At 43.0% G+C, this 23,162-nt stretch overlaps 1 protein-coding gene across 3 annotated transcripts in view; it reads right to left on the reverse strand.

The window, feature by feature from the left end:
* DCLK1 (doublecortin like kinase 1) overlaps positions 1–23,162 on the reverse strand; it is a 328,932-nt gene that overhangs the window by 139,477 nt on the left and 166,293 nt on the right. For all 3 annotated transcript variants that reach the window (XM_059902575.1, XM_059902574.1, XM_059902576.1), the window contains exon 4: positions 19,544–19,643. In XM_059902575.1, the coding sequence (XP_059758558.1) occupies positions 19,544–19,643 (100 nt within the window). The remainder of the gene's footprint in view (positions 1–19,543; positions 19,644–23,162) is intronic.

Here is a 23,162-nt window from a genome sequence, read left to right on the forward strand (position 1 = left end):
GTCAATAAAGGACAACAGCAATTTGATGATGAGTCGTAGAGGAAGCCATGATATCTCCATGCTGTATATTTTTATATGTTGCAATTGCTGGGTTACAAGGCACCAGTGTATTAGACAGAAGTCTCCCATACCCGTCCCAGAAGGGCACCAGTTCTAGGAAGAATACCCTTGAAGGAAAGAAGAGACCCAGGAGTCTACTACTGCTTCAGGTTCGTGAAGGTTTCAGTGCATCTGGGGTTCACCTCCTTCTAGAATAAGCAGCCGGGCAGTTAGAGCTGGAGTACGCTGTTAGCCGTGCACCCCTGCCCTCTCCATTTGTGATGATGGAGCTCTGCGAAGAAACAGAACTCCAGAGGTACCAAGTGCAAATTTACACAGGGTTAAGAATAACAAGGAAGCATCGACTGAGTCTTACTTTGACTTGACACTACTCTTTACACAGTCTATTTAAGTCTCACAGTAAACCTATGAGATACAGACTATTGTTAGCCATAGCTTATAGAGGGGAAACAGAGGCAAGGAGCTAGTCAGTCTCAGAGCTAGGACGGGTCGGAGCTGGGATTGAAACCAAGCAACCCCAAGCCCACGTGCTTAGCTGCTGCACTATTCTACTAGCTTCTGACCAGGGAGAAAAGCTTGTAGCATGAAGATACACACGCAAGCCTACCTGTTTGTCACAGACACTGGGTGACAGAGGGGCAATAAGCTCTCGAGACTCTATGTCCATCTGATCCTGGTGGTACTCAGGTCATCTGGATGCCAGAACAGCATTTGAGCTGCTTTCCATTCCTCTGAGGTCAAGCAGACTCAAGCAGGGAACCCCAGCACAGCCAGTCGGGTCCCCATCCTGCCAGAGCTTGGGCTACCTGCCACAGGACGTGCACACAATCACCACCCCACAGCCATTCCATCTGGGACACTGACTCCCAAATCTCACCTCCTGTCTCCCTCAGGGAGCTGCACCACTTTGTCTTATAGAGGAGAGCATCTCCAGGTGGCCACGACACAGGGGTCCTTGTGTGGGGAGATACTGTCCCAGACACCTATTCAATAGGGTAGCACAACCTCACCGCATGCACCTCAGTTCAGCACATTTCTCCGTATTAACGCCCCAGAAACTGAAATGCCCACCATTTGTCTGTCCAGCCATTTGCTCTACTAACAGTGCCTGGGCTGTGTTGCTGCTGGTGGCCTCCTAAAGGGGACCCACAGCGATGAGAACAATACAATCCCATGTGATCAGACCACAGAGCAGAGAGTGCCATAGTAACACAAGAAACAGCCATGAGCCCTACCTCAGGGTCGGGGTGGGGTGGTCCCAGGAGATTCCTCAGAGGTGGTGACAGTGCCCTGGCTCTCAAAGGATGACCAAGAGTCCCCCAGGTGGAGGGGGAGAGGGGAGCCAAGTGAGCTGCACGGGTGAGGGCACAGGATTCCCTGCAGAACGAGGGCCTGGTGTGCCTGGGAAGCCGGGTGCAGAGGGGAGTCTCGGGAAGGGGACGCAAGGCGCAGAGTAGTAGTGTCGGGCACTGGGCAGTGGAAAGAGTGTATAAAATACTAACCGCTGTCTTCAACAATATCACAATAAATTCAGGAACTCCTGACACTCATACCCATGAGACAATGAGAGAAAGACAGAAAGCAGAACACATGTAGATGTGATTCTAGACCCCATTCTAGCAAAAAGAGAGGGCGCTGTGGGCCAGGATAGTCTAAGAGGGGTCTTAAGGAGGCGGGACTGCAGCCGTGTTCAAAATTATAGGCCTGTACCCAAGTCACCCACTGTTACTTAAGTGTCACAAGCAACCTGCCACCGACTGCCATCTCTTCCCAAAGTCTGCTTCTCTGCCTTTACAACGTGTCCGTGGCTGTTTCCTTTTAAAGCCCCTTGACGTCCCCTCTAGTGCAAGCCTTCTGTGTCTCCATATAAACTGCAGAGTCTGAGTCTGTAGTTTCTGATGTGAAGTAAGTAGGACCAAAATCATCTCTTTTTTTCTTTTCTTTTTCTTCTTTTTAAAGAATGGCTGTCCCAGAGTATCCAGCACATCACTACAAAAGCTCTCTGTCAGGAAAACACCACCCAAACCAAGAGTTCTTAACCTGGGTCCATGGATGAGTTTTGAGGATATATAACTTCTTGAAACTGAAGGCTCGTGTGTGTGTGTGTGTGTGTGTGTGTGTGCGCGTGCAGGTGTATACATACCTGTGCATGAAAATGTTTATTTTTCTGGAGTAGCGTCCATACCTCTCATTAAGTTCTCATGAAGGAGCATATTCCCCAGAAGATTAAAAATCAATGATTCAGACCAGGGCTCAGCAAACTGGAGCCTGCAAGCCACACCTGGCCACAGCCTGATCTTACAAATAAAGTTTTATTAGAACACAGCCCCACTTGTGTATTTCCGTATTGTCTGCGGCTGCTTCCACACAACAACAGTAGAGCCGAGGGGTTGCAACAAAGACCATATGGCTTGTTAAACCTAAGATATTTACCATCTGCCTCTTTATAGAAAAAGGTGCTGATCCCCCAATTAGACAATATTTTTAGAATCATCCGCTACACTTGGGCAGTTGCTTGAGAATAATTTACCATCCAAATCCAAAGGTGAGCAAATAGAATCAAAGTTTCCCTGCCCTGATTAGCAAGTTCATAGACTAGTTGATGTGCTATAGCCCGGCCCTCCTGTTCCCCTTAGAGGCCTACTAGGCAGAGGAGTGGCCAAGAGCAAGGCGAGCGAGAATTCTTCCAAGGGGACCCTGCCACGGGCGGCCTGGGCCAAGCTTCCTTTGCAAACTGCTAGAGAAGACACAGTTAAGCAAGAGAATAATCATCACTCTAAATAATTCAAAGACAGAGTCCTGCTGCTGGCTACAAACCAAAGATGAGAAATTATATAATTAGCCGCAGTGCATTTAAAGGACTATATAAAATATGCTAACGCTCTCACCACGTTAAGGCCAAACTGCAGAAACGATGCCATCTATTAACTGGCCTATAAGATCAGTCCAAATAAAGAGAAACATCCTAAGGGTATTTTCTAATATAATACTATCAGTGAGTCTGACAGAAAACTTTTCTTGGGCCTCAGATTAAGAAAAAGTCTTACTCCGTTTTAATGTGTTTTAAGCTGCATATTTCCATTTTCAATGCATTTTTATCTTAATTTTATTATCTTTAAGTCAAGAATCTTTTTTGTGTATTTTTGGTTGTTGTTCTGGATAGCTCTCATCACGCTGATCTATTTGCTGGCAGATCGCATCATGTATACGGACTTTAACACATGCACTGAGCACAAAGCAAGCAGACGCCATATAAATATGACCACACGTGAGCCTCAAGTTATGCAGCCTTATTCCGTTAGTGTCTTCCATGCTTGAAACCCCAAGAACTATATGCCTTACCTAAACCTGCAGTTTGTATGGGAAGCTAGGTGTGTGGAGTTAGGACAGAACTGCACAAAGTCAGAGGCTCTTTCTTGCCCAGAGGGGGAGAAATATTTGCAAATCCAATCTTTTTTTTTCTTTTTTTAATAGATCTTTATTGGAGTATAAGCTTCACTATACTGTGTTAGTTTCTGTTGCACAACAAAGCGTATCAGCATATATGCACACACATTTCCCCATATCCCCTCCCTCTTGAGCCTCCCTTCCATCCTCCCTATTCCACCCCTCTAGGTCATCGCAAAGCACGGAGCCGATCTCCCTGTGCTATGCTGCGGCTTTCATGTCAGGGACCCTCAGGAGCCTTATTCTACTCAGCAGGGCACCATGACACGCTGAAACTTCTGAGCCTTCCTCTTTGGGTTGCCATGTGGCCCTCATACCATTTTCCAATCTGAGTTGATTAAGCACTGCTGCCTACCATGGATGGCCTCTTTCTGTGAGTTGCTGGTGGCAAAATTTTTCATCATGAATTAGTGTCTCCTATATTCATTCACATATTGCTCAGATAAATGTCTGTGAAACAGTTCAAAATGAAGATCTAAAACCTGTTCCACTTTAATCAAGAGATGAGGGTTTCTACGTACCCGAATAATAATAATAGTATCAAATCATAATATTCGTCTATTATATTACAACTCTGCAACATGATTTTCACCCACATCATTCTCATTTAATCTTCATGGCAATGTTTCATGATTGGTACCACTTCTGTCTCCATCTGACCAGCGGACACTGGCTCAGAGAGGGTGAGTACTTTGTGCAGGGTCACACAGGTAAGGGCAGGAGCTGGTGGGAACCAGGACCCTCCTTCTCCAGGGCTGGTGCTCTTCTGAGGGTGACTTTGAGGCTGATGCTGATGCACTGCCAGACTGATCGCAAGCTCACATAAGGGAACGAGCCCCAGGCTGGACGTCAGCAACCCGGCTTCAAGCCTCATCTCTAACACTCGCCTGCTGGTTGACTTCGGGCAGTTAACTTAATTCCCCTGGGCTTTGGCTTCCTCACATACAAAATCGAAGAACTGAGCGAGACATTCCCTAAGTTCTTCCAACTCCAACAATTAGGAATTTCACTGAGTAAAAGTAGTCTCGTTCCCAAATGATCTGTCTGATGGGAATGTACGTGGTGTGAAATACGAAGTACACTCAACAAGCAGACGGAAGGGATTTTGCATTCTACGCGTTGTTAGGTGATTCATGCCACAGGTCCCTCTCATTAGTACAGTTCACTAAAAGCTGACTGTCCACACAGTTGTTAAAACATTTCTATGACCCCTGTGCAGAAATCAAATTTCAAGATGGGAGTGTGAAGTGACAGGAGCCAGCCTGCCTCTCCTGAGTTGGGGGCTAGTCAATTTGCCTTTCTCTGTTTGCAAAGAACCAAAGTCTTTGATAAACTTTTTTTTTCTTCCTCTGCCTGTTTTCTCCTCATTATAAGTTGTTGGTATTGTTACTGTTACAGAATTAATATGGATCTTTTCCCAGGATCTGGACAGAGCTCACGTTGTATAACAAAAAGAAAATGTATCTGGTCTTCTTCCTGGGCTCCTGGGAGGGAGTCTCTAAACCCCAAGAATTTCCCAAGTGATAGGAGTGTCCCTGTCACTCCTGCCCCCTTCGAATCACACCTGAGTTTATGCTAATGAGATGACACAAGATGGGGGTTGGTCACACCAAGACAACCAACCATGTGATTTGAGGGTGGGGACTTTGAGTCATGTGATATCTTCCTGATCTCCCAGGAGTGGGGGAGCTACACACTGAGCTCAATCACGTGGCCAGTGATGCAACCAACCAGGTCTGCGTAATGAAACCCCGGTAAAAACTCTGTATATCAAGCTCAGTGGAGCTTCCTGGTTGGTGAACACACAAAAGTGCCGGGAAGGTTACATGTCCTGATTCCACAGGGAGAGGGTGTGGAAGCTCTACCTGTGGGACCCTCCCAGACCTCACCCTACGTGCCTCTTCATTTGTCTGTTCTTGATTTATATCCTTTGTAATAAAACTGTAATCATAAGTACAGCACTTCCCTGAGTTCTGGGCGTTCCACCAAACTACTGAACCTGTGGGCAATTTAAGAACCCTTCAATTGGTAGTCAGTTAGTCGGAAGTGTGGGTGGCCTGGGGACCCCTGAATTGGCAGCTGGCATCTGAAATTAGGGTGACCTTTCTGGGGACTGTGCCCTTAACCTGCGAATTCTGTGCTAACTCCAGGTCGTGAAGGTCAGAATTGCAGTGCAGTCCTGAAGCCCCCCTGCCGCTACAGAGCTCTGCAGGGCACCCACCATGCGCACGCCCACCCCAGGCTCTTTGCACTAACTGTCCCCCTAGTGTGGGGAATCCTTCCTCTCAGATCTTCATGCCTGGCTCTGTCACCTCCTCCAAGTCTGCTCAAATGTCACCTTCCTACTGAAGTATTCTCAAACTACAGTTGACCCTTGAACAACACGGATTTGAACTGCGCGGGTTCACTTATACGTGGATTTTTTTTTCAATAAACACAGTACCTATGTTTTCACCTTACAGATCTTTAAATTAACTAAGTGTGGGGAAAAGTTTGTGTTTGATTAGAGATCACAATATGTGGAATCAAAAGAACTAGAGTTTGAGCCCTGATTCTAACCTAACTGTTTCGGTGTCCTGCCCTTGGGTGAGTCAAATTTCAACTGCTTTGATTTTGAGGCAGAGAAAGCAGTACACATATTTTCAACCATGTAGGGGTTGGTGCCCTTGAGCCCCGTGTTGTTCAAGGTCAACTGTACATTATTTACAGTTGCGCCCCCATCCACATCCTCCCACGCACCCCACACACTTCCTTTCCTTCCCTTCCCTACTTCATTCTTCTTCACAGCACTTATCTTCTGATATTCTATGCAATTCGCTTATGATTTTGCTTATTATCAATAAATACCTTCCTCTCCCAGAATATAAACTCCATGTGGGCAAAAGTTTTTCTCTCTTTAGTTCACTGCTATATATCTACTGCTCAGAATGGGGCCTGGCACATAGTAGATATTCCCTAAATATTAGTCAAATTCAGTAGAACCTATACCTATATGCATACACACATATACTATAAAGATCGAGATCCTTGACATAATAAATTGAATTCATATTAATTGTCTCTAAACCCTCCTACGCTTAGTTTATTCATCTTTCCTACATATCATATTTGGAAAACCCATTGTATATAGAAAAATTTTACATCTCGCTTGAGGAAGAAGAAACAACAGGACTCATTTTTCCATAGGTTTTTAAAGCTAATCATAATGTGAACTAATCTTCTGACTTATAATGGGATGCTCAGAATAATTCTGTTGAAAGGCAATCAAGCATGAATGAACAACAAAAAAGTTGTAAAAACAAAGATTTAGCTAAGGTTGAGGGGCAAACCTACAAAAGAAGACATTTTGTATTTTCCAGAGATAATCACCTCAAAAGCTTTACAACCTCAGTTCTCAGTAGTTGGGCAGGGAGTTCTGTGGTCCTACCAGAGAAATGACTCAGCTGTCATACTGGTGGGAAGCTTCACAAGTGAACAAGAGACAATCACTGAACCAGCTGGTCCTGGTGTACATTAATAACTAAACTAAAGGTAGAGATTGATGTTGTCTTAGATCAAAAGGATGCTAGTTTTTCCCCCTGACCGTCTGACAACAAATGGTTTTCCTTCACACACTCCCCTTCCCTGCACTTAGAGGTGTGGATTCTTTTGGCTCCATTGCTGGCATTTCTCGACAAGGTTGCTGAGTTTTTTTGGCTTTGTTCTGATGATTTGACAAGATTCTTATGAATTTAGAGAAACTCTTCTTCAGATCTGTTTGAGGTCTCCGAGAAAAGAGGGACTCCTGATTTCACAATGACTCTGTCTATTGAAACATGAAGATAAGTCACTCACACAATCATTTATTTGACTAAGAGCTTTATCCATTTGCTTATTTTCCAGATCCATCGAGACAGAAAATCTAGCTTTAGGCAGCAAAGAATCATATAATATCAGGATCTTATTATATTTCAGTTATTCCAAACACTTACCATAGTGAAAATCTGTAAAGACAACCTATACCCACACACATATCAAATTATTAGCCAATCTTGAAACTTGATTTTAGAATTACCTTCACATCAAGTATTTTTCCACAGTAATTCTCACTTCATCTGCTTTCTGGTAAGTAGATATTTAACTTCCCAGAACCTTCTCTGGTGAAACCCCAAGAATGCTTGACCCACAGAAGGCTCTTAACACACTCTTGGTGTGGGAATTGAATTGGCAGATTTCAAACAGGAACAAAAGCCTGAGTGCATATGCCCTGTGGACCCATGTTAAGAGGAAAGTCCTAACTGTACCCTCCTGTACTCAGGGGTATGTGTGGGTCCAGTGCAGGGGACAAAAGAACCTGCTGTCCTTCTCTGCGGGACTGCTACCCGGCTGCAGGGAGAGAGAGACCCTGCCAAAGCTGGACACTGGATCTGAGGCTGGCCTGCCATTGCCACCCCTGAGGAAACATATGAAGGTTACTGTAGCTTTTCCTTTTTTTTTTTTAATAGCTACTTTATTTATTTATTTATTTTATTTTTTTGACTGTGTTGGGTCTTCGGTTCGTGTGAGGGCTTTCTCTAGTTGCGGCAAGTGGGGGCCACTCTTCATCGCGGTGCGCGGGCCTTTCACTATCGCGGCCCCTCCCGTTGCGGGGCACAGGCTCCAGATGCGCAGGCTCAGCAGTTGTGGCTCACGGGCCCAGCTGCTCCGCGGCATGTGGGATCTTCCCAGACCAGGGCTCGAACCCGTGTCCCCTGCATTAGCAGGCAGATTCTCAACCACTGCGCCACCAGGGAAGCCCAGCTTTTCATTTCTTTTTCTTTTTTGTCTGAGAGTTTGCAGGCAGCTATGTTACTGGTGGTCTATAGCTAGAAAAGCCCCTAGCAGCCTAACTTAGTTGGGAAGAGCAGGGGCCTGGAAACCAGGAGGACCTTATTTCAACTCTGTCCTCTGCCATTTTTTATCCGCAGGCAGAATTTGGATGTTGAAGGCCCTTAAATGGCCAGAATTAATGACTAACATTAATAAGATGCTGGCTGGCATGAATACAATTAAAGTACTGGATGGAGGTTCAAGTATGCAATTAGCGAAGGAAAACCTGGCTTGACATCACATCAGAAGCCCCAGAGAATTCAGCAGGCCACAAGATAACCATCAGCCTGCATTGTCTGGCAACTATTTAAAGAAACCATCATCACTCTTAGGCTGCATTTGAACAAGTTTGATGCCTCTATTAAGTAAGTTTATATTCTCTACACTGTTTGAGGCCCCCAAGGACTACTGCATCCAGTTCTGGGTTTATTTTAAGGAGGATATTGCTGACCATGAAGTATCCAGAGAAATGTAACTAGGATGGTACCATGGTCTTAAGAGAGCTTTGCCTAAGAAACCTGGAAGAAACAGCTTTGGGGAAGTATCGGGTCTCAGTCCTCAAGTATCTGAAGGGTTGACAGGTGGAGCAGATTCCTACACAGATTCAACCAACATTTCTTGGGCACTTACTATATTCAGGACACTGTGATAGGTGCTGTGTTATAGAAATTAATGACACACATGACCAGTCTGAAGGCACTTGCAATTAAGTAAGGTGAAATGCAAAGAGTCTGGGATCCCTGGGGTTTTCATACCAATTCTGTTCCCCACTAAGTATGTGACTTGAAGCGGTTTCTTATCTTCCTTAACTCGGCATTTTTAATTCACAGAGCAACACCACAGAGTTTTTCTGACAATTAAATGAGATAAATATCGATAAAAAGAATGAGAAATCAGTAACTGATTGGAACCGAGTAGATGGGGGAAGGCTTTACAAAAAAAGGCAACTTTTAAAGTGAACCTCAAAGGACAAGAGGGAGTTAATTTTGGGTGATACGGGAGAAAAGGAAGACAAGCATTCCAGGTGGAAGGGACAGTATGAGCAAAGGCAGAGATACTGAGAATAAACAATTCTTTGGGGAGACCAGAAAGTAATACTGTGGCTGGAGTACAGAGGAAGAGTAAAGTGATGGTAACAGCTGGAAAGATACAACACAGCTGACTTATGTAGGCCCTAGAACGACATGCCAAGGGGACCTCGGCAGTGGAGTGTTAGTCAAGTGAATTTAGGAGGGTCAATCTGTGTTCAAACATGGCTGGAGCCAGGAAAGCAAGTTAAAGAATCTTTATAAGTCTAAGCAAGAGATTATGAGGAACTGACCCAAGATAATGGCAATGACACTGGAAATCAGGGGGGCAAACTGCTGGATAGGAGGAGTGAAGGTGAGGGGAAAGTAAAAGACAACTCCATGACTCACAGCCTTGGGGTTAAGGAGAATGCCGATGCCATGAACTAGCACAGGAAACCCAGAAGGAGAATAAAGGTGACCAAGAAGACGAGGAGTTCACCTGTGGGCTGTGTTGAATTTCAGGTGGCTGTGGAATAATCGTAAGGATGTTCATGATAGTTGGAAATATGGTTCGGGAGCTCATGAGAGGAGCTGGGGTTAGAGATGTAGACTTGAGAAGAGGTACACTTAAGGAGTGTGTTGTCAAACACAAACAAACTTGGGTTTGAACTCTGCCTTTCACACTAACAAGCTGTGTGGCCTCAGACAAATTATTTATCACCAGAGCCTTAATTTCCTTAATTGTAAAATTGGGAAAATTATACATACTTCAAAGGCTTTGCTTATTGCATACCATCTGGTTGCCATTTGTCACTGTCACTGTTTACCATAACCATCATTGCTGAAACCATTAAGGTAGATGAACTTGGCTAGGAATAGAGAGTAATTAAGTAGAAAAAAAAAAAAAAAGAGTTGAGGAATGAATCTTAGGGAACAATTATTAAGGGATATACGGCAGAAGAACAGACCTGAAAGAAGCTCAGGAATAGTCATGGAGGTGAGCAGAAGACCAGGACAGACCATGAAGGACAAGGGGGGAATCATCGAAAATATCAAATCCTTCAAAAAAAAACAGGGGAGGGAAAAAAAAATGGAGAACATGGGATTTAGTGCTGTGAAGGTTACCCTTGTTTAGTGAACTATTATGTAAGTGGAGTGGAGGCAGTTACGAATGTAACAGGATTCAGAATGGAATCTTCATCCAGACTCCAGAGGGATGTGTATCAGATACCGACGTGAACTGTGAGATGGATCAGCTTCTGGAAATGTCAAAGCAGATGTAAGCAAACAATCACAGGCCTTAGTCTTCTTACCCACTTTCAAAGGTAGAAAAGGCTTAAGTTATTAGAGAGAAAGGGAATTTGTGAGACGGGTTTCTTTAGAGAGAGCTGTGCTGTGAATACCCTCATTCCAAAAGAGGGGAGATGCTTCCCTTCACCTCAGCTGGGGCTTCACTGGGAGGACTGAAGAGCTTGGTCAGCGGCATCTGTGGATGGAGGGAAACAGGAGACCGGTGTTTGAGTGTTTGGCTTTCCCCCGAGAACCTCCGACAGAAGAGTAAAGGAGATCTGGTTGCAGTGAATGGCTTATTGTTGGGGCAAAAGACATATGAGTGTTGCAATGGATCTGAGGGAGTGGGCTGGCATGAAGATAATTTAAATTCTTCCCTAGAGGATCATCTGAGGCCAACAGGGAAAACGGGGACTGAGGGAGAAATATCCAAAGCTGGAAGAAACTGAACTGACCACATCAAAGAAGAGTTGAATGTTCCCAGTAAGAGTCCCTGAAGAACCCATGAAAACACCCATAAGAGAAGTTGGCTTCGTACAGCATCTGCTGGCCCAGAGGGTCCAAGCCATCACAGCACAGCACAGCCATGTAGGACACTCCACCCCTTTCTCATCAGGCTGCTCTTCTGCCCCCTTCCCTACTCCAACCCTGGAAGGATCAATAACAACACGGAGGAGGAGAGTAAAGAGAAGAGAAGGTTATCAACCCCAATTTTTTTCCTTCAGAGAAAGAACTCACTACGTTGGGCCCCAGATAGGTAAGGACAAAGAACTCCAATGTGGAGTGACTATTGTGTGGGACTAGATATTTCCACTTCTGCATTGAGATGGTGATTTGTAGCTAGAAGAGTCCATAACAGTTTTTACTATCTTAGGAGGAAGCAGAAAAGCCTCGAGAGATTTGCCCAAGTGTCATTCAGTGGCAAGAGAAGAACTTTCACCACCATATAAATCTAAAAGATAGTGGAGGACAATTTTGTAAATAAAAACATGATTCTTGTGTTTTCAGTGTACCATTTACCCAAAGGTGTAAAAAGTGAGTCAGGAGGAGTCGATGGAGGCTTCAAGGACAGTGATACTTTTTAAGCTGTTTGGCAGAGACAGAAAGAGTACTGTGCTTTGATGAGATGATTGACAGCTCTTTTAGGATAGGGGAAATTTAGGCATGGCCGTGAGTTGAGGAGAAAGAGACTGTAAAGCCAGGGTAAAACAACAAATCTTCAAGAACAACAGAAAGGAAATGTTGATAAGGCGAAGTCATCAATAAGAGAAAAGGCCAAGTCAAGAACACTATATCCCCATTAGAAAGGAAGACTCTTCTTCCTTTGAAAGATGGGAGAAGGAGAGGAGAAGATGAGTGAAGATTTAGGGACATTTTGGTCTGGAAGGAAAGGAAACTAAAATAGTTTACTGTGAATGACTTTGAACATCCTGATGGTCTAGGAGGAAAGCTCATCTTCTAAGAATGAAGGCAGTGGGTGGTTTTTATTGCTCTGGAGGGCAAAATTAAGACCACTGTTGCACAAGCTAGAGTGAGATTTATTTGGGCTCAATATAAGAAAGAACTTATTAAAAATCTCCACTCCTGGACAGTGGAACTGGCCTTCTTATAAAGGTGTAAGTTGCCAGAACAGAAGGTTCTAGTTGGGGATGGATGAACAACTCTAAGGAAGGAGGGTGAACTCACAGGTCTCCAAGACTCTTAATGTGCAGGATTCATTCTCAGTGTTATATTTCGTAGGTTTTTCCATGTGAACAAGTCAGGTATCACTGTTACTGAATACAATAAAGAGAAGCCCATGAGGACTCGAAGAGAAAGTGTAAAGAAAAGACTGCATATGTTATACAATGTCTTGCTTTCCTAAGGAGAAAATTATCTATTTGTAGCAAAGGAACTAGTTTGTACTTGAGTTAGATGCTGTCTCCAAAGTATGTCTCTATATGTCTCCAAAGTATCTATATGTCTCCACAGCTTGGCAGTGGGTTAAATTAGAAAACATCACTATGTTCCAGGAGACTTTATATTTATGCATGAGCTAAAATGTAGCCATGGTGGAGGAAGTCTCCAGAACCCCTTTAGTTTTTCCACAGCTAAGAGGCAAATGGGAACTTGCTGACAAGAGCAAAGCATGTTAGCCAATGGGCTCTCTGTTTGGAACTCATAAAAAACACACTAGATTTTCTATTCGAAAATGAAATGTCACAGAAACTTGGCAATTATTCAACAAGACAGTTATAAATTTTTTTAAATAAGAACTTTACATTCCTAATGTCAACATCTACCGAAACAATAAAGTATTCCAGCATCAGGTGTCAGCATCTCAAAGAAATCTGCCCACAGACTCAATTTAAAGTAGCCACATTGTACAATTAAAATTCAAATCTATGAAGAACTGTCAGTCTGTTGTGACCCATCAGATATTTCACCGTAATACTTCTCCAAAGAGATAAAATACACAAGAACAACAAGCAACAATTAATATTCTGAGTCAAAGTTCAGCACCTAAGATCCTTTGACATCTTTAGACATAAGCAATATTAAAAGTCATATGAGGGTCCTATTTCACGGAAGTGTTACTGTCTACAATTATTGGTGCCTAGAGCACTGCCTGCCACGTGGTAAGTTAGTTTAGCTTACTGGATAAATGAATGGACGCATGAAAGAATGAATGAATTTTGTTAGCAGTAGCTCAAAAGCCACTTTGTGAGGAGGTCTCGTCAATCCAGACACGGAGCATCTTTCCGGTGTTCCCAACGACCTCGTGGTTTCTCAGCATCACCAGCCCCAGGACAGAGCAGCCGGGCCATTAAAATCCCTTTGACCCAAATCAATGTGGACTTAAGGCCTGGGACTCCTAAACATTGTCAGTTTTAGAAGTCTGACTGGTTCTAAATGTGGTTTGGTTTAATCTTCCAGAGATTCCCTCCAGAAAAGAGTGGATATCTTCAAAGGTCTCTTAAATTCCCCTTACCTCCATCACAGGAATAAAAGTTGAGAGTGGGAAAAAGCAACAGATAATCACTTTTCTTGTTCTAAAGAGCACCAACAGCAAATCTTGGTGACATCTGCCTCCAATTAAGCCCAGCCAACGCATCTACGTGGCTGAGTCCAGCTGCAGGGCACCAGGAGGTGTATTTCAGCTGAGGTGTCATTCACTAACGTTATTCACTGAGTAATAAGGAACACAGTTTTGAACGTGCTTTGACATTTATTATCTCATTTGAGGTCCATTACAACCCAGGGGGGGAAAAAAAAAGGTGTTTTACAGAATAGGAAGCAGGCTTGGAGATGTAGAGACCACACAGCAAGTAGGACACGGAGCTTGGACCAGACCTTTGTCTTCTAACCCAGGGGTCCCCAACCGCCGGGCCGTGGACCGGTAGCGGTCCGCGGCCTGTTAGGAACCGGGTCGCACAGCAGGAGGTGAGCGGCGGGCAAGCAATGGAAGCGCCATCCGTTGCTCCCCATCGCTCCCCATGGCTCCCCACTGCTCACATTACCACCTGAACCATCCCCCCCGCCCCCTGTCCGTGGAAAAACTGTCTTCCAAGAAACCAGTCCCTGGGGCCAAAAAGGTTGGGGACCACTGTTCTAACCCTGTCCCAATACTGTTTCTACTACACTAGGTTCTAACCCCATTTTCCTATCACCCAGAGTTGGGGAAAGCAATCAGCGGTGCAGGGCGCTTCTGCTTCATCTCCTTCAGGACATGAGTCCTTGGAAAGTGGGCAGGATGGAATATCTCTAGAAACATTTATCAAGTGGATTCTGGGTACCTGACACCATGGGGGTCCATAAAAGAGGAAATTTCCCTTCTGGAATCACATACCCAGAAAGAACACTACACTCCAGGTGGGTCTTTCCATTGCAGGAAAAAGCTGGGCTGGCATTCCCCAGAGACAGGACCTGGTGTGTGTGGACACACACACTCAGTCTCCCCAAAGCCTTAGTGCAGTTTGAAACTTTCATAACTTCAAAAGTATAAACGCTACAAACTTAACAAAAATCATCATGTGAAAGCTTAGTTATTTACCTTTATTCTGTACTTTTATGCTAGACTTACTATACTTCTACACTCATTTTTGTGAATTTTGAGTAACACTTTTAATTTTTGTTTCAGTCAACATTTGCCATCTTCAATCAGAGGGGCTCTATGGTTTAATAATACGTGATATGCCGACAATAATACAGCAAATGAGCCGCATCTCGTAAGAAGCCTGCAGTCCACTAAAAGTAATCTTCACATGTGCTACTGTTAAAATACATTGCTCCTAACCAAGCTTGTAGCACTGGCTTTTAAAAAAAAAAAAAAAAAAAAAGTCCCAAGAGCTCTACTTCCTGTTTATGCCAATTCAACTTTATCTTCCTAGATACAATCCATCCTGTTAAAATTCTGTGGATCCTCACCTGTCTTCTACCATATTAGTTCCCCTCCCAGATGATTTCACCCACACACCATCAACTTTCTCAAATGGGCATTGCTAACGATGCTAAACTATACAGAATCCAAGGAAGAACCTTGGGGTGTGACTCTCAGCCAACAAACAGCCCCTCCCTTCAGAGACCTTATGGGGCCAATTCTAACAGAGATCGCTCCCAGCATATTCCACCTATAAATCACTATTGACACTTTCTGGATGAGGCAGTTCAATCAATTAAAAACACAACCACCTCTATCCTTCAGACCGTACATTTTCATCTTAGTCAAAGGGATTTCAAGAGGGGCTCTGTCAAGTGCATTGCTGAAATTCTCAGCCCATCCCTCTGGTCCCCTGGTGAGTGATCCTACCTATAAAAGGTAAGAGGAGAGACAGCCTTACCACAGCTCTGTTGTTTATGTATTCTAATTACGATAAAGCTATAACTGTGCAAATCGAAAGGCAGGACAAAACAAACAAGGGAAAATGAGTTTACTTGTAACTCCAGTTCAAATAAAATCTGGACAACTCCAAACAATATTTGTCCCCCCCAAAAAAAGATATGTCAGAGACCTAACCCTGGTACCTGTGAATGTGACCTTATTCGAAATAGAATCTCTGCAGATGTAATCGTGTTAAGGTGAGGTCATACTGGATTAGGGTGAACCCTAATCCAATATCTGATGTCCTGATAAGAAGAGGGACATTTGGGCACACAGAGAAGCCCAAGTGAGGATGGAGGCAGAGGCGGGAGTGATGCTACAACAAGCCAGGGATACCAAGGATTAATGGCAACCGTCCGCAACTAGGAAGAGGCACAGAAGGATTCTTCCCTAGAACCTTCGGAAGGAGCACAGCCCTTCCAATACTTTGATCTTGGACTTTTGGCCTTCAGAACTGTTAGAGAATCAATTTTTGTTGTTTTAAGCCACTGTGGTTCTTTGTTACAGCAGCCCTAGAAAGCAAATACAACACCTAAGCAAAAACGTGCAAGTTTGAAGTCATGCTTATTAACACTGGAATCAAGGACACTCGGGAATTGGTAAACAGAGAGGATGAGCAGAAAGGACAAATATACCATATGATATCACTTATATATGGAATCTAAAATATGACACAAATGAACTGATCTACGAAACGGAAACAGACTCACAGACATAGAGAACAGACTTGTGGTTGCCAAGGGGAAGGAGGGGGTGGGGGAGGGATGGAGTGGGAGTCTGGGATCAGCAGATGCAAACTAGTATACAGAGAATGGATAAACACCGAGGTCCTACTGCAGAGCACAGGGAACTATCTTCAATATCCTGTGATAAACCATCATGAAAAAGAATATAAAAAAGAATGTGTATACACACACACACATATAACTGAATCACTTTGCTGTACAGCATAAATTAATACAACATTGTAGATCAACTATGCTTCAATAAAAATATTTAATTTAATTTTAAAAAAAGGACGGGTGAGGTTTAGACGCCTGGCAGGGGTGAAGTAAATTGGTGAAGAGACTGGTCAGGTGCATTTGAGGGTGTTGGCTTGAGGCTGGGGGGTGAACAGAAGGTGACAGCCTGTGACAGTCTCCTCACCAAGGAGTTACTTATCCCTCCTAGGGAAGAGGCAGGCATTTCTCAACAAAATCCGCTCACTTTTTAATGGCAGCAAATCATACATTCATCAGTTTATCATCAATATACAAGCAAAACCATGTGAAGCTTCCTGTCTCCAATTTGGCATTTCCCTTGACTATGTTTCATCATTTCTAAATTAGACCACAAGCCACGCAGGGGAAGGATCTGTTGGCCTCTCTGCCTCTATATATAGTGCTGCATCCACCATGGTAGAAGGTGCTAAGAATCCAGTGATTGATGACGATGTTGCTAAAATGGTTACATTTGGAGCTGGAAGAAGAAAGGCTTTTTTTTTTTTTTCCATGCGAAAACAGGGGAGGAAGGAGGCTCCCCTGCAGTTTCTAATATTGATCTGGCTCTACTGTGGCCCCATGAAATAAACGTCTGTAATGGCAGAACGCCTCACCGCAAAGACCTCACGAGCCATCTCCAGAAGCTTTCCCAGCAGTAATTAGGGGGGATGTATTATTGCTAATCCTGAACACACTGGGAGCTGGGTTAATTTTGAGAGGTAAAATAAAAGTGCTGCCTTGTGGCAAAGGACCACTTCTTGGCGCCATTAAATCAAGCACAGCCCTGCGCCAGTATTAATTCAGTAGATTCCTGGGCCCCCTGCTGACACTCCTCTTAGGCAGCTACTATGGAAGAGGCCAAATGAAGCCTCAACGTGCAAATACCATTTAGCAGGTACAAATAAGCTGGGCTCAATCATGCTCAGAGCACTTAAGAAAAGATCCAAATGTTAATACATTAGCACCAGAACATGCTGTACAAGCAACAGGGAAATTGCAGTTGTCAACGTGTGAATTTAGTCTCAGGGTAGGTTCATCCAAGGAAGTAAAAATCTCAATTTAGACTTCTTTCTACCCCCTCCCCCAATCCACGTGTTTCTCTGAGGATGGGTTGGGGGGGAGGACACTGTCACTCAGCAAATGTATTTCACACCAAGAAATGCTTAGGGTATATTCATCCCGGGAAAGGATGTGAAGTTCTCACTTTCTCACTAAAATAGTTTGAAGTGGTCCTTCAAATGGCCAAGCCATATGTGATGGGCAATATCCCTTGATGCGTGTGTGTGCGTGCACACATGTGCATGTGTGTATATATATATGCATTCCTATTAATAAGAAAGGTTTCTAAAGGGAGAGTACAAGGGATTTTTCTGTTGTACTTTCCAGAAAGCCTGCCTGCCCACCATCGCAGATGGACACAAGTAGGCTGCAGCGTTCTGAGGTTAAGAGCCCGTTGTCAAGAGGGAAAGCCCAGCCCCAAGGCCACACCAAGCAAGGCAGGGTCGGGGAGAAGCCCCAAGTCTACCTGGGGGCTGGGTAGAGATGGAGGGCTAGGGAACCCCAGGCCAACTCTGCTGATTTGAAACTGAGCTGTATTCCAGTTCGAGTCTGACAGGCTGCTTTCCGTATCAAAGCAACAAATGAAACTCTCATTTCAGAACGCATCTGGTCTCTCAGACCATTCCATCAGAAACAGCTATTTTCTTTAAATCGAAAGTCAAGGCAGTTTATTTTTTCTCAAAACTGTGCTGCCGGCTCTTCTGCCTGACTCCTAACATTCAGCTGTTTTGCACAATGGCAAAGCTGTCTCATCCTGAAGAAGGCCCTCCTAGAGGACATTATATGTGTGATAGGTGTACATAAATCTGTGCCCCCAAGGATAGTCTATCAGAGATAAAGATGGAAGGTATTTAGAGGGAAAGAGACACCAAACCACTCTTCCAGTTAAGCCCTTTCAACCAAAATGACTTAAATCTCTTCAAGGGATATATCTATATAAACTTTTATTGGGCATTTAAAGTTTTCATGATAAAGGGACAATCTCTCTTATTCTTATCCCTCCCTATATACCCTAAGTCATGTTAAAATGACAAAATAATTGTAGTGTGTTTAAATGCATGTAACTACGTGATACGTAGATACTCTACGTGAATGTACATCAGCTGTATTGGAGCTCCAGTATTTCCCATCCACTTACTCAAAAACTCACTGATTTATATGCATTCATCTAAGCAAGAAATTCACTATCACGTCAAAAAGTATTTCCAACTAGCAACAGTTTGAATTGTCAATAAATATGTACTATGCCCCTAATTAAATCAGAAGTAATATGATCAAGGAAAGGTCTCTCTGCTCAGGGCAATAATCTTCCCTGTGATGCTGTTAAGATTCTGAGATGATTTATGGTATCAAAGAACATCTTCCCTGAAGTTACAACCTTGAACATTCATTTCCTAAGATGCACCTTTCCCTCTTTATCAACTGTTCCCCCTCTGTCAAGTGTAAAAAAAAAAAAAATCACATTCCATTTTAAATGGAAGGAAGCTTCCCTCCTCTCTTTTGATCCTTCATAGATTCTAATGACATACAAATTCTGAAGTATTTAAAGGAAAAGGACACGAAACCATCTTTCTCAGTTAGGACCTAAAGGATAAAGGAGGCCATGCGAAAGCTGAGTCTAGACATATACTCAATAATTTTATGTTACACATCTTTCAACTATGCATTTTGACAAAAATATATAATTAAAAATGTAGAAATCTGCACCATGATTTTTCTATAGAACATCAATTTAGTTATGAAATGGTTGTAAATTAGCCACTGGTAATTTAGCCTTTAAATGATTTAACCTTTCCAATTATCATTTCATCTGTTTTCTATATTAAAAAAAAAATCAAAGAAATTCAAGATATGGAAAAGCCATGTTGGTTGAGGATCTGAAACTGATTTGGTAGCTTTAGAGTTGACATAATCTTGGCCTGGTGCAGCTCATTTTGGAAAGCTGCCTCAAATTTCCCCTGGTTTTGAACTTTTTTTTTTTTCCTTACCACTTTCATCTAGCAAGAAATCATCCTGGTAACGGAACTTCTCCGGTCCACATGCAATAAAAATGTCATCGTCACCAAAAAAGTCCTGAAGGCACATCACCTACAAGAGAAAAGCATGGCACTCAGCAAGGGGTCAGCAGAACAGCAATTACAACAATGCATCCCTGCAAGTGGACATCTGCATAAAGCCGCTTCCCATCTAATGGAATCAACAGGGCAGCTTCTCCAGAGGAATTTCAAAAGAAGGTTTCAAGCATCTGTTACTAGTAAGAAACTTGTTCCATTTCAGTGGTGCAGGAAGACGGGATAAGGAAAACAGAACCGGTAACTGTCACATTTATTACTTGATATATCAATAGGATATGAGGTAAGAACCCTTTATTTTCATAACAGAGAGGATGCAGCAACATGTGGAAAAGGAGCGCTCCTTCACTCTTCCGAATGTAACAGTCCTTGATAGCAATAAAAGTCAGCATCTGATTTTAGCACAAATACATTTTCTAGTAACTGATGCCGTAGTTGCCATACACACGATGATCATTGGGGTAACAACTGGAGAAGAGTATTTATATCCTAACAAGAATATAACAATCTCCTTGAGACCCATTCTACCTCTAGCTAAAACAAAAATGGCACCCTTCATACAAGGAATAATAGAAAAAGTCAGTTATTTCTGAGATTTAGATACGTAGGAACTGTATGCCCTGCACTCAAGCTAAGCTAAACTTTAACACTCCTGTGGGCTCCCCAGCTTGTAGTCACGCAAAGGGAAAGTTTTTAAACAACTTTTTGATATTTATTCAATTTCTTCTCCAATACGAACTTTGAGAGCTAAAGGCCGCTTTCCGAGTAAATGTGGTCCAGATGAATAATTTCAAGCTTATTGCTCTCTGTCTGTGGATACGTGGACGTGCGGTGTAATATTTTTTTGTTCACAGTGTGTATAATGCCAGCAGAAGGTACCGGAAACACTTCTGATTTCTATCTATTTTCAACTTTCTTTGACTGCTTGGAGCAGATCGTAAAGCGGTCAATTGAAGGCACCATTCAGAGCTGCATGAAACAGACTTTCTTATTTATCTATTGCACTTTCCCTTGGATATTTAAGGACCAGAGACAAGCTTCCCTGTGTCTGATGTGTGAGATATTTTTGGTCTGTGTTTCCTACGAGCCCCTCCCTTATCTGTTGGTAGCTTCATCCACAGAGCACCTGTGGGGTTCTGCTCCTTGTCAGTTCCTGTAGCATGACCCTGACAAGTCAAAGATGCTGTAGGACTTCCAGAAATAAGTTGGGAGAACACTTTAGAGTCTCAAATGCAATGCTGTGGAGGCTTTAGATAGTTTTTCTCAAATAATCTCTCATTTCCAAATAATCGCTTGGCTGAGGTTTTAAGAATGATATTTCTCTAACAGTTTGATAGTAAGCATTAAGTATGAGTGAGGGACATTCCTGGTTGTCAGTGCTTATTCTGCCTGCAAAAGCTTTGAAAACACAGGTGACTTAAGAGGGACCTTGAAATCATCGAGGAAGACGGACCCAAGGTCTTAAGACTCGTGTCAGAAGCTCTGTCTACTTGGGTTAAAAACAGGCTCTTTGAATTCAGAACCCACTGTCCGTTTCACTCCTCTCTTTCTGTCAGATTCCAACCACGACCCTGTTCATTTTTACCTTTATGACACAGCACTCCTCACCCCAGCTTTCTTTATCAGCGTGGGTATCATCCCAACCAACCCTACACAGGCCGTTGTCATTTTACGTGCAGAAGTCCAAATTGTGCCAACTGTATGTCCATTAGCATACAGCACACATGCATACAAAAATGAGTAAGAATGGGAAACCCTGCCTTTTTCAGGCAAAATGTGAATTAACCCTAAAAAAGCAGTATTTCCTAAAGTGAGAATGATTAATAGCATTTGTGCCCAAAATGGTCCTATGGCCAAAGAGATTTGGGAAATATTTAACCAGTATAAACAGGTTTCTTTATTTCTGGTCTTCTCAAAACCCTTAGTGTGCTAATGTACACTGCAACTCCAAAGAGGAGATGATAGAAGAATATAGTGTTTCCCAGACTTGTTTGATTCTGGAACTCTTCTCACCCGCATTGGTATGGACTCGTGTTTGACCAGGGTCCCTTTGGTACTGTGCTGACAGCCATAAGTGAAAAGAACACACAAAGGAAATAAGAGTTACTTACCCTACTCCTGAGCAGCCATATTTCTCTAGCTGATAAATATTTATTGGCTAAATTTTTAAATCATTCAAACATTTATGCTGGGCCTACTCTGTGCCAGGCTTTGCACCCAACTTTATGATGACAAAGCTCTGATGGATGAAAAGTACTGTTTTCCAAAAGAAACTGTCCTTTCTTTCCTCACAGTCCCATCATTTGCATTTTAGAGCATCAGATGGCCAACGAGAAGACATTCATCTACTGGTGCCTATTTTATGCCACTGCTAAGCAGACAAATAACTATCAAAACTATAGCGTGTTAGAAGCAGGTTGCCAGCCAACTCCCACCCATCATAATCCCATGACCAGCCTTCCAGACTCAGGCTCAGAGAACGGAACAGACAATGATGCAGCTTGGACAGTTTAGGTATAATTCTGTTGGCAAGTGGGAACTGAAAAAGGATGAACTTTTGATGTTGTTTCCAACTCCAGGATTCCAAGAACGTAAAAGGAACACAGTGATGGTTAAGGAAAAGTAACTGTCATCGCTCAGCACAAAAAAAGGGAAAAGTCCTTTCAATGCCAAGCAACATGTATTCATTTACGTCTCAATTTTCAGTGACTAAAATCAAGAATTTGTTCAACTGTCAGAAACTGTGATGTTTTCTATGCTTTCTGCTCTGGCACCATTTAGCCATTTCCCTGCTCACAACCTCCCACCAGAGAAGGTGGGTATGGTCAGTAGATCAAATTCAAATTTATAAAACTGCTCCCCGTTAGAAGCCTTGGTAAAACAGTTGATAGCAGAGGCTTAAACACAAGGTTACAATAAATATGGATTCAGGATAATCTATGCCCTTCAATTATCCACGGTCTCACTCTTTATCACTGATATAGAGGTAGCTGTAAATGTATTCCATCTAACAATAAAGAATAACAGAGGAAGATTTATAACCCTTTTCTCTAGGCCAATATACTTTGAGAACTTTCCTTTAGGCATTACCATACATTCTGATATCAAAAGATTAGAAAAGATAGAGAAATGTAAAACCAATGTTGTGCATAATGATCTGATTTTATATATTTACACATTGTTATTCCTTTTTAAGTCTGAGGTTCTCAAAAGTCAGCGTGGTAACCGGCTTTGAGAAATACGTTCCATTTATGGATTAAAAACAAAATGCTCCTTGCTACAACAAGATAGTGAGAGTTGACCTATTCTTTCATGAACTCTCTGGTTGGTAGGTATCAGATGTTGGAATCATCCATCAAGATTAGATCCAGGGAAGATGCAAAGGCAGAGATAAGAAGTTTGAGAAGAGAAAGTCCAACCTGTTCCTGTTTAACCATCATTCTCCTGCCCCCAGAAGAGTTGGTATAGTCAGCATACACCCACCTCCACTGTCTCCATGGCCACAGATGCTGCCTCTGTACCGTCTCCCAAACCC

Source organism: Balaenoptera ricei, chromosome 18 (genome assembly GCF_028023285.1).
Source record: "Balaenoptera ricei isolate mBalRic1 chromosome 18, mBalRic1.hap2, whole genome shotgun sequence".
NCBI classification, from domain to species: Eukaryota; Metazoa; Chordata; class Mammalia; order Artiodactyla; family Balaenopteridae; genus Balaenoptera; species Balaenoptera ricei.